This window comes from Coenobita brevimanus, chromosome 100 (assembly GCF_032717465.1).
Source record: "Coenobita brevimanus isolate Jiangsu-jjx chromosome 100, ASM3271746v2, whole genome shotgun sequence".
NCBI classification, from domain to species: Eukaryota; Metazoa; Arthropoda; class Malacostraca; order Decapoda; family Coenobitidae; genus Coenobita; species Coenobita brevimanus.
In genome coordinates, this window is record NC_137053.1 from 5,957,501 (window position 1) to 5,969,601 (window position 12,101).

The following is a 12,101-nucleotide window of genomic DNA, read 5'->3' on the forward strand; positions in this document are numbered from 1 at the left end:
GAGAGAGAGAGAGACTGTTTGTCAAAATCCTGAACACATCCGCATCCGCATCCGTGAGAATGTCATAATTTGATATCCGCATCCACGTCCGCATCCGCTTTTTGGTAGAAACTGATATCCGCATCCGCATCCGCATCCGCAAAATATGTACATATGACATCCGCATACACATCCGCATCAGCGGATCTCTGAATTCTGACATCCGATACATCTCTATTATAAATCCTCGAAACGAGACTGTCTTTTGGTGCACATTTATCCATTATAGTTTTTTTTTTTTTTTTTTTTTACTCGACGATGACCTAAAATTGACATTCCTCCATCTTGAATGCCGAGTTGTAGCAATAGGTCAACACTAGAATATGCTGCTATTCACGAAGATGTGCCAGGAGAAGGGATGTAGAGCTATGACAGTCTCTTCTGCCACTGAGCTACGTGAAAAAAGCGACAGAGGGACAAAAATATGGGCCAAGTTAAGGTTGTTCTGAGTAACCCAGTCTGTTTGGTTAGGCAGATCTATCAACCGCACGCAAAGGTAAAAGGACTATAATTTTTTTCAGGCACGGAAGACGTAATGGAGGTGCGGAGAGTGGTAACAGCTGTGATGATGATGATGATGATGATGATGCACGGCCCTACCCTCGTCCTAGCCAGCAAAGGATACTGTGGCTACAAGACAGTGTGGCTGGACAAGACTGAGTATCGCCCTGTTCCTTACTACCATGGCGGGTGAGTTGGGTAAACAGATACACAGAGTGATAGATAGATAGATAATTAGAAAGGAGGGGGGGAAGTACCATACATCTCATCAGGTACAGCTGAAGAATATAGTATCATTCCAATATTTACCCGAAATATTATGAAACACTAAAGAAATATCCCGAAAAGTTTGCTAGGCCCCGAATATCGCAATGTTTGGTTTCGAAAATCATCGAAAACTTTCTCTTATTATAGTAATGGAGTAAATCAATATTTATGTCTGCAAGCATAGAGCTACGGACATAAATAGTGATCCACTTCCTTACGATAAATAATGAGACAATGAGGAATGATTTTTGAAATCCTGTGGTGCGGTCTGAAGAGTCAAGATTTTTTTTTTTTTTTTTTTCAGAATATCAAGTTTGTTTAAAAATTGCTGGACTGAAATGTGGAACAATAATTTTGTCCACAACTGTACCTTCACCCCCCCCCACCGCCAGGAAAGTCCACGGCCAACCCATACTATACTCTTTTTACTCTAACCTGGCTTAAAAGTGACGTCTCTACATGTTGGACACTCAGCTGTAACAATCGAATAAGAATAGAATATGTTGCTAGTCAAGAAGTGCTAAGGAATGGATGTAGAGCTGCAGTACTGTCTTTCTCTGCCACTGAGTTATGTAAAAAAAAAAGCTGCAAAAAGACGAAAATCTGGACCAAGTTACAGTAAAAACAGTATAGCTGTCTCACCACCACCGTCTTCAACAAGAACTCTGGCCCCTGCTAACCTAACTTAACCATGTATCCATTGAACTTTGACTGAACCTAACATAACCCTACAATCATTGAATCTTGACCTAACCTAACTTAGCCTAACCCTAAATAACCTAAACCTTGACAACCTAACTCAATCTAACTTAACCATAGTCAATGAACCTTAACCTCAGGTAGCAACTAACTTAGCCCTATAGTAATTGGACCTGCATTACTTAACCTAACTTCCTGTATTCAATGGATTTTTGGTCATAATCTGAGCACGGAGACTTCTCAGCTCCTCTTCCTTGGCGATTTATTTAACATATTTCACCTAAAAACGTTTTTGTACGTTTGTCATACTTTTTTTTTATACCGTGATACTTTGCACCAATAACGAATCAGCTGTTGCCGAAGTTTAATGTGCAGAATAAATTGCTAAAGCAGAAGGGTTACGATGCCTCCGAAGCCTCCAGAAGTACAAACCTTTGATCTAACTTAACTCCGTGTTCACTGGATCTTGACTGAACCTAATTGAACCGAGCCTAACTCTGTATTCACTGAGCCTTTACCCAACCGACCCGAGCCGAACTGTATTCAATGGACCTTGACCCAACTGAACCGAACCGAACAGAACCTAATTCTGTTTTCATTGGACCTGACCCAACTGTACCGAACTGAACCGAATCGAAGGTAACCTAACCCTGTATTCATTGGACACTGACCCAACCGAACCAAACCAAACCAAAACCTAACCTAACCTAACCCTGTATTCATTGGACTTAACTAAACCTCATCTAACCCTGTATTCACTGGATCTTGAATGACCCTAACCTAAGCCTGTAATCACTGGACTTCCTAACTAACCTAACCTAATCCTGTATTCATTAAGCCTTCATCTACCCTAGTCTGAAGAGTGTCTGCCCTCCACAGGAAATCCGTAGCCAACCCGTACGAACCTGTATACCTCACCACCACCGTCCTCAACAAGCAGTCTGTCCCCTACTTCATCACGCAGACGCAGAATGTGAGTACTACATCATTCCTTCACCAAGAGGACGTCATTTAATTCTAGTCTTGCTGCCTTCAGACGATTTAATTCAGCTTAGGACTGCCCTTTTGGTGCTGAGGGATTTTATACTCTTTATTACTCTAACTTGGCCTAAAATTGCTATCTCCATCCAGAATGCCGAGTTGTTACGATAGATCAACAACAGAATATGATACTAGCCACGAAGTGCGATGAAAAGGGTGTAGAGCGGCCTTGGCATTGTCTTTTTTTGTCACTCAGCGACGTGAAATAAGCTACAACAGGAGAAAAATCTGGGCTAATTTAAGGTGAAAAAAGGATAATGAAGGCTGTATCTAACCCATCCATTCCGAAATTTCATCCCTAAGTTATAAAGTAATTTCGATAAAAAAAAAAGAAAAAAAAAAAAAAACCTGGACGCCACCATCTGCACTGCCATGAACTGTGTTGAACCTGATAAAAATTTGTTTCGAATGAACAGTGTACTGGCAATGTACAATCCAACGTAATTCACTGAGATCCAGTGATATCTCTGATTCAGCTGATCAGTAGAAAATTTACTATAAGCTGCATCCAAGTTGCCATTAACAATTTTTCCTTTTTCTCTATGTCTGGCCTCAGGTTCCTCAGTTCGTGACCAAGAAGGCAACACTTCCTCAGTACATCACCCACACCGTCGTCAATACCCACCCCAAGTACATCACCGTCACCGAGAAGTCCTACGTCACTGTGTACGCCACCAGGACGCGCAAGACGTACGAAACTGTGTGTCCAAAGGGTTATGGGCAAGGCGGAGGGCATGGGCACGGTGGGGGATACGGACACCACTGAGGGCACGGCAGAGTGAACGGGCACCGATGAGGGTACGGCGGGACACAAAGAAGGGTATGGCCACTACTGCGATGCTGGGTCACCTGTCACAAAACTGCAGTGGAGCTGGTTATAACTGTGGCTTTGAAAGGGAAGACTATCATCTTTATTGATCATTGCTTGTCGTTTTCTAAGGGAATACTGAGACTTAACAAGACTGCCTGCCTGCCTTAATGACCCTTGTGTAGGAGGCAGGAATTAATCTATACTTTCATTTTCGTCTTTGTTTTTTCTCCCAAGATTCATTATGTGCAGCACCGTAAGATGTACTTAAGCATGATCAGTGAGAGAGCCTTTACGTCAGCAATGTCCCTTCCTTCTGGATCATTTATCTGATCTCTGTCTAATGGCCATAATGATGCATCATTTCTCATCTGAACTTTAACTACGTTTCTTCCCCTGTAAGATATGAAAACAGCAATTATATATCACCAGGCCATCCACATAAATTCACCACTAATTCTGTCCAGTCTCTCATGATATTTTTTGCCCTCCATTTATACATCTGTACTCTTCGTCTGCCAGTTTTCTATTTCCGACTACTTGTGCTTACTTGTAATAGAGATTGAATTAAAAAAAAAAAAAAGTAGAGGTCCATTGATTCTCTATTTTATCTTCTTAAAACGAATGACATAATATACTCTAGAATCTATTACAGTTAAATCATTTGTAACAATGTCTCTGTTAATGCTATGGGTATCCCGGTGTGCAGAGAAAAACTACAGTGGAGAACACATATTATTGTACATGTTTTTTTTCTCAGCTACGTTTACTGATTTTTACTTCACTTTATCATGCAGTTCTATTTGGCTAGTTTTATGAAAAGCAGGTAGATTAGTAAGTTTGTTTTGTCTGTGCAAGGGTTTTTGCTTATAAGAGTTAATTGTCATTCCTCGACTCCGATTTTTTTTTTTTTTTAACCTCCATACTTAACTAAGATTAAGAGGGACTTTTCGAACTGCAGGAATAGATACAGCTTTCATTAACCCCTTTTCTATGAAAGATCTCTCCTAAATTGAATGAAATATGTAGGCAGCAAGAATAGATTATATATATATCATCAGACTGAAGGGAAGATACCTAACACCATATCCTAAGAATTCAACTGCATCATTTCAAGCCATTCCCTGCCCTCTGCTGTATACACTTAAGTCTGCGAGTATTTCTTGCACCTATTTTTTTTTTTTTTTTCGGAGTCTAATGTTTAAATGGTGACTCTACTTTTTATAACAGTGAATAAAAAAAACAATTCAGTTAGTCGTGCATAGTGTGAAGCTCTAGTCGTACATCTATATCTGTGCTCTCTGTACTATCATTTTTTGTGTTCAGTTTTAGCAGTGGTTGTAGATGATCTCGACGCTGAATGCATAATGTCATTTCTCTAGTCATAAGTCTTCTATTGTTACCCTTCATTGTGGTTATATGCACTGATTTCTCATTAAAAGGAAAAAAAGATTTTAGTTTGCGTTTCATTGTTTTTTCGTTAGCTGTAAACGATTCTTATCGAAAGGCATCCTTCCCGAAATTGCACATGCTGGATCCTCGAGCTTTTGGTTGACTAGAGGTGCTTTTCCTAACAGTAAAAAACAGAGATCTCAAGTCTCTGCTGATGTGTGCTGAATATTCTGTATTATGTAGGCCAATTAAGACTGACTACAGTCCTTTCGAAAAGCACCAGATATACAGTACCTAATTTGTGGCTTCTTTTTCCCCCCACTGACCATGAAACTCGAAAGCTGGAGGGTCGATTGAGTTCAGGTGATGACAGCCACACCACGGGTCTTGAAATGAGCGTTTACTTACTTTTTAAGCCACCACTGAAGTTTACTTAATGAAGAGCACATATACAGGAACTACAGGATTAGCCTAGGCCTAAAGGACGCTCTGTCTTTACTGTTGGGTTAAGATTGGTTTTAAGTAACCTGCATCAGCCCAGCTTAAATGTCGCTCAGAATCTCGGATCTTTCGTCCTCGTCTTCTTACGAGCGAGCGAGCGCAGCGATCGAAGCGAGCAAGCGTAGCGTAATGTTTACGTTCCGCTGAGAAATGAGCGGCCTGACACGACCCGGCCCAAGTCTTGACCTTGACCCGGCCAGGCCCGACACGACACGAGTCGACCGCGATGGTTATAAGAGGCTAATAACTTTTCTACTGTGTGAGATAGTGAAGAGATTCTCTCAGCAGGTTGTAAGTATACTCAATAAATTTTGATTTTAGCCATATATTTACTCATGAGGCCAAAGAAACCCCTTGGAATCCCAGCTTTCCAAGGGAATGTACCGAGGGCTTCACCATGAAATCGATTTAAAGTACTATGAAAGTGACATGCAAGGTATGAGTTATTGTTCACTCTCATATGTTGATTGCGCGCGCTTGCGTGCGTGCGTGTGTGTGTGTGTGTGTGTGTGTGTGTGTGTGTGTGTGTGTGTGTGTGTGTGTGTGTGTGTGTGAGAGAGAGAGAGAGAGAGAGAGAGACAGACAGACAGACAGACAGAGTAAATATTTTAGCTCATTTATTCTTGGTAATGCTCAACTATCTCACCAGAAATGTTGAAAGTTTACACCAAGATGAAATTATGATGATAGGCGTATGTACAAACGCTCGCTCGCTCGTCACGCGCTCACCAAACACACTTTATTGGTGTAGATGACTGCTCCTCAGTGTCATCCCAGGTACTACCGCTTTGTCCATGGCATGAAATTGCAGTGGTGGTCATGGTGGCAATGTTGTCAGCCTGCCAGGTCTGCCACGCAAAATTTCCCTAGATGAGTTGTCAAAGTTTTCCTTTTTGCTTACAAATAAACCCAAAGTGCCGATTCTCTCTCTCTCTCTCTCTCTCTCTCTCTCTCTCTCTCTCTCTAAACGCTCTTTTAGCATTCTGTGTGATGAGAGGACGCCTCTGCGTTACCAACGCCTAGTCTGCATCATTAATTCATTTCCTAATTATACTGCCATACGCACGTCTAAGCAGTTCTCACAACACAAGATACCGCCAAGTGAGTTTCTAGTGGAGCACTATTTATGGACCTATATAAATAAATAAATATATAAATAAATAAAAATAAACTTAGAACATCGTAAAACTGTCCTAGGACAATTTTGATGAAGAAAAACTTCCCACAGCCACTAACTACTGGAAGTCGAACTATGAAAGGACCTTGAGGTCAAGGTCACTGACCCTGTGCATGTCACCTTAGGTTATCATAGTTGATAAGTCCACCAGGTTTGGTGGCTCTAGCTTTAATTCTTCACGTAAAATTAGGTGACATCCGGATATTTCGGAAAAGTCCCAACTTTTGACCCCAGGCGAGGTCAAGGTCATAGATCTTGTGCATGTCACCTTAGGTCATCACAGTCTATAAGTTCACCGAGTTTGGTGGCTCTAGCTTTAATCCATTATGTAAAATTAGGCTATAGCTGGAATACCTGGAAAAGTCCCAATTTTTAACCCCAGGCGATCTCAGAGAATAATCAACCGATTGAAACCATATTCCCTTCCAGGCTGCGCTCGCCTTAATGCTATTTTGTAGTAAAATTTCAGCCTCCTAGCTTAAGGGATTCTTCAGACAGCTTGGCTCACTCACTTTTCTGTGTTCCAAGTAATATCCGGAGATCTGGTTGACGCATTGCCACCTTATTTAGCCAAAAGAAGCAGACAGCTGTCCAATTAATGTTGACCAAGTTTGAAGGCTCAAGGCCAAATAGGCTTTGACATATCGTAATTTTAAAATAAGTAGTAGTAGTAGTGGTAGTAATAGTAGTTGTAGTAGTAGCAGCAGCAGCAGCAGCAGCAGCAGTAGTAGCAGTAGTAGTAGTAGTAGTGGTGGTAGTAGTAGTAAAAATAATAATAATAATAATAATAATAATAATAATAATAAAATAATAATAATAATAATAATAATAATAATAATAATGACAAAATCAAGAAAACCTCCCACAGGAATGTGGGAAGTTTTAATATATAACTGAATAGATTTATGAGGTATCATCTTAGATGCTGCAGCCCATGGGACCCTTTAATATAGGGTTCCACCGAATATACTGAATAAGGTGGAAAAACAATAAAAAAAATCTCATCAGAGACAATGTGGCAGGGAGGTGAGATTATTTGCCACAATCCCTCCAAATGAAAAAGAATTCTACTGGTAATGACTTTATGGGCATTCCTGTTGGATCATCGTCCGCTAAAGGTCCAACCCATTGCCTGCTGTGCTTACGGTCAGTATGCCACCGAAAGTGAGTAGACACTGTTTTGGCAAGTCAGTGACCAGGACATTAAACAAACTGAAACCCACGAAAATCAACACATACAATGTATGAAGCCTTGCAGAAAACTACAAACTTGATACTTTAATGACTGAATTAGAAAACATTAGTTAGGATATTATATGTCTAAACGAGATCCACAGAAAAGAAGAAAATTTAATTCATTTTCAAGACAGAAACCACCTATTTTACTACAGAGGAATTTAGAATGAAATAGTTAGTGGTGTAGGATTCCTATTTAACAGAAATCTTGCAGAAAACATTGTTACATTCAGCAATGAGTCTGACAGAGTAGCATGGACTGTAATTGGACCATGCAAAAGATACACCCTGAAAGTAATACAAGCATATGTGTTCACCTATCAAAGCACAGATTAAGAAATAGAAACATCCTATAACGACAGCTCCCAGATTACGGAAGAAGAAAAGACCTGATATACTCTACTCAGTTACTCATGGGAGACTTCAATGCAAAAATTGCCAAACAGAAAATTGGAGAAGCATGTATGTGAAAATTTGGAGTAGGAGAGAGCAATGACAGAGGTGAAACGGTGATAAATTTTGCTGAAATGTGTAACATGACAATAATTAATACATCTTCCACATGAGAACAAGGAAGATGTGGACCTGGAGAAGCCCATGTGGAGAAACAAAGAACGAAATCAACTTTATTATAACAGATCCGAACAACACAATCATTATGTCACAGATACCAACAAAATAAATGTAGGAAGTGACCACAGAATGGTAGGTTCCACAGCCAGATTCAATTTCAGAAGTGAAAGAAAGAACCTGATGAAAAATAAAAGCTATGCCCAGTGAGCGTAAGCGAAAACAAAGATGCTTTTCAGTCTGAAATAAGTAACAAATTTCAATTTCTAAGTTATGCTGAGTGTGGCACTGATGAGTTAAATGACTGACTAACAAAAGTGTTAAGGGAATCAGACGAGGCAAAGGGGAAAGCTTATACAACCAAGGCCAACAGGTATTCGAAAATGACCCTCGAGCTCATGAAAAGAAGAAAGGAGTTTAAAGTAAAAACAAAGGAAGATGAAATAGAAGGAGATGAATTACATAAGCTTATCAATAACAGACAAAGATAAGAAAAAACGAAAAAGAAACATGAATCAGATAAAAGAAACCAAAAAAATGAAAAATTCTTAAACAGGTCCGGAGCAAAATGGCACTAGGAAAGCAACAAATTATATCACTGAAAAATGGTGAAGTCATTAACTGCAGAGAGATGGTGAAGAGAGTTGAAAATTTTTGCAATGAAATGTATACATCAAACACAATAGTACCAATAGCTAACTTTTCAGCTGACACAAGTGAAATAACAGACGTAACACCAGATGAGGTAAATTTTTCTCTAAAGTACGAAAAGACGAAAGGCCTCAGGAGAAGGTGGAACAGTAGCAGATTTAACTGTCGGATGCAGGAGTACAAGATCAAAACCAGTTCGCCCACTTATTCATCCAGTGTATAAAGAAGAGGAAAATTCCCCAAACATGGTTTAATGCTGCAGTTATTTTGCTTAACAAGAAAGGCGACTCAAAATATCTTAGTAACTATCGAGCTATTAGCCTATTATCAGTCATATACAAAATCTTCATTAAAGTCCTTGCAAACAGAATAACAAAAAAAAAAAAAATGGATGAAAACCAACCTCGTGAGCAGGCAGGATTCCGACCGGTGTTCGACTACTGATCATCTACACACAGTGAATCAGCTGAGAAAACTACAAACTATAATAAACCACTGTGCTAAGGTTTTGTCGATTACGAAAAGACTTTCGACTCAGTGGAGCACATAGAAATTTTAAATTCATTGCTGGAACAAGGAGAACTTTGTGAAACTGCTCGAATACATATAACTGCTACAGTTTGGTTACACAAAGACTAGCAAAAAATCAAGAATGAGAAAGGCGTGCGTCAGGGAGATACGAGAGTTATTTACAGCCTGCCTTGAAAGCATTTTCAGAAAGCTAGAATGGAAGAACAAAGGAGTAAACATAGACGGAGAATACTTAAACAAATTAAGATATGCAGATGACATAGCCATAATCTCAGAAACAGCAGGGACATTGCAAGAAATGTTAAAAAACCTAAACAGATAAAGCAGGGCTAAAGATGAACAGGAGTAAAACTAATGTTAAAATCTAAATACATCAAACAGCGTCGTCTTTGTAGAAATTCATGAAGTGGGGCAAATGCTAAAACTAACGAAAGACCATGAAAACGAAATAAAACGACGCATTACAACTAGATGGAAAGCTTTCGGCAAACCCAGAGACATCATGAAAAGCACCTTGTCCGTATGTATGAAACGATAAGTATATAACGAATGCATAAACCCAGCAGTGAAGTACGGTTGTGAAACCTGGAAAATGACAAAATCAGGGGAAAAACTAATCTGTTCTCAAAGACCAATGGAATGGTCAGTGTTGGGAATATCGTTGAAAGACAGGAAGAGATCACCTTGGGTGAGACAACAGACGAAAGCCAATGACATTACTGAAGTTATAAAAAAAACAAAAATGTTGGTGGCCAGGTGATGTAGCAAGAAAATGGGTCAACCAATGGAGCAATAGGCTGACTTACTGGACTTCAAGAGATTGCAAACGTTCCAGAAAGAGGCCATGTGGCGAGATGAAACAGAGAAGTTTGTTGGCAAAACGTGGCAGAGACTGGCTCAGTCAAGGAATTGTGGAGATGGTTGAGGGAGGCCTTTTTTCAGCACTGGACTTGCAATGGCTGGTGATGATGATGGTAATATATATATATATATATATATATATATATACATATATATATATATATATATATATATATATATATATATATATATATATATACTAAAGTCCTCCTTATCAAGGAGTGAGGCCCTATATTGATAAACCTACAGACAAGGGAACTCGCAATTATTCCGTCATTCCACCAGGTTTCTCCGCATACGGAGTCTGGACCCATGATTTTTTCTTTTTCTTTTTTTTTTTTTCATCACTTTTGCTTTGTGCTTTTAACTGAAAGGCTCGTGTTTGCGTTTTGAAGATGCGGTAAGGCTGTGATCTCGAGACAACATTGTTAGTTCACACCCCTGCGTGTGACTGCGAGAACAGTGTTCCCAAGATATTTATCTATCTATCCTGCCTACAAAGATACCGATAACAGACTTATCTAAACAGATGGATGAAGATAAAAATGAAACATGACTACGGCTGAGATATTGGTGAATTCGTTGACATCCCGACGCCATTAAGAAATTCGTGAATATCTCCGTTACAAAATAAGATGCAACCACTAAATTCCTTCATAGTGTTCCCAAAACATATATTTATCTATCCCGCCCACAAATATAACGATAACAGACTTACCTGTGCGGATGAACGGAGATTATATTAATGACACAGGGATACGTTTGCACTGATAAGCCGCCGAAACTAGACAGGACACTCTGGCAGTGTTGCCAGCTCATGCAGACTAAAAGCCTCTAGACTGGTCCTTAAAAGTCGCTAAATAATTAAATATAAAGACAACAATAAAGTTAACAATGAGCACACAATAAGTGACCCACATAGGCTGAATGCATAATTATCAGAATAACGATATGAGGAAAATTCGGTGTAACGTAAATTCAGCACATACTTGGAAGACGATAAAAATAAATCAGTCAAGTCACAGTCTTCATTCATCTTCCTCTATGGTCAGGCTACAGGTTGAAGGAGCTTGTGAACTATTACCCGACTTTTTCTTGTAAGCCTCCACTGTGCCAGTTTTCATAATGATCTCCTCAGACAACCTGAAGTTATGGCACTCTTTCTTTGCCGTCTCAGTCCATATTGTATAGCTAAGAGGGCTTTCATACACTTCACACTCATTCTGTTCCTGACTGTTGAGTTTACAATGTTCATTTGGGTAAATACGTGCTGAACATCACGATTAGCAAGTTATAATTTGAGTACTGATAGAGCTAGGTCAGATAGATCACTGTAGAGATTTTCCTCAGCGGCATCTTTGTAATCTGCCACTTCTGCCCAACGCTGAATTGTGTCGGAAGCTTGTTTCCTCACTGTTTAGTGTACATTTCTCCACTGAGTGTCTATGCGGGTGAGAGTGCTTTCGTCACCAACAAACATCGTAATCAAGTCCAGAATCACTAGTTTAACAGGTTGCAGACATTCACTTGCACTGACACGAACATTATTTGGCAAGCGATTATGCAGTTGCTTTACAAGTTCAGTAACAAACAGGATACGCCTTTTACGATATGCGTCTCGTCAGGAAACTGGCAGCCCCCTCATTTCTCTCTGAAACTCATTACCCAAATAATGGTGTTAATCCAGGAAACTTTCTACTGCGTCACTTCCTGTTATTATTATTATTATTATTATTATTATTATCCTGAAATGATGCTCTTAGAGCACAAGGAGTCAAGCAAATCATTCATTAATTTTGATGGACCATCTATCTTTGTTTTAAACTT

General features: G+C 39.5%; 1 protein-coding gene across 1 annotated transcript in view; it reads left to right on the forward strand.

Annotated features, from left to right (window-relative positions):
• Positions 1–3,313, forward strand: part of LOC145414548 (uncharacterized) — a 17,286-nt gene extending 13,973 nt beyond the window's left edge. Inside the window, exons 2-5 of the mRNA XM_080284068.1 lie at positions 109–249; positions 561–729; positions 2,386–2,479; positions 3,104–3,313. Coding sequence (XP_080140194.1) covers positions 109–249; positions 561–729; positions 2,386–2,479; positions 3,104–3,313 — 614 coding nt within the window. The remainder of the gene's footprint in view (positions 1–108; positions 250–560; positions 730–2,385; positions 2,480–3,103) is intronic.
• The last annotated feature ends 8,788 nt before the right edge of the window (positions 3,314–12,101 follow it).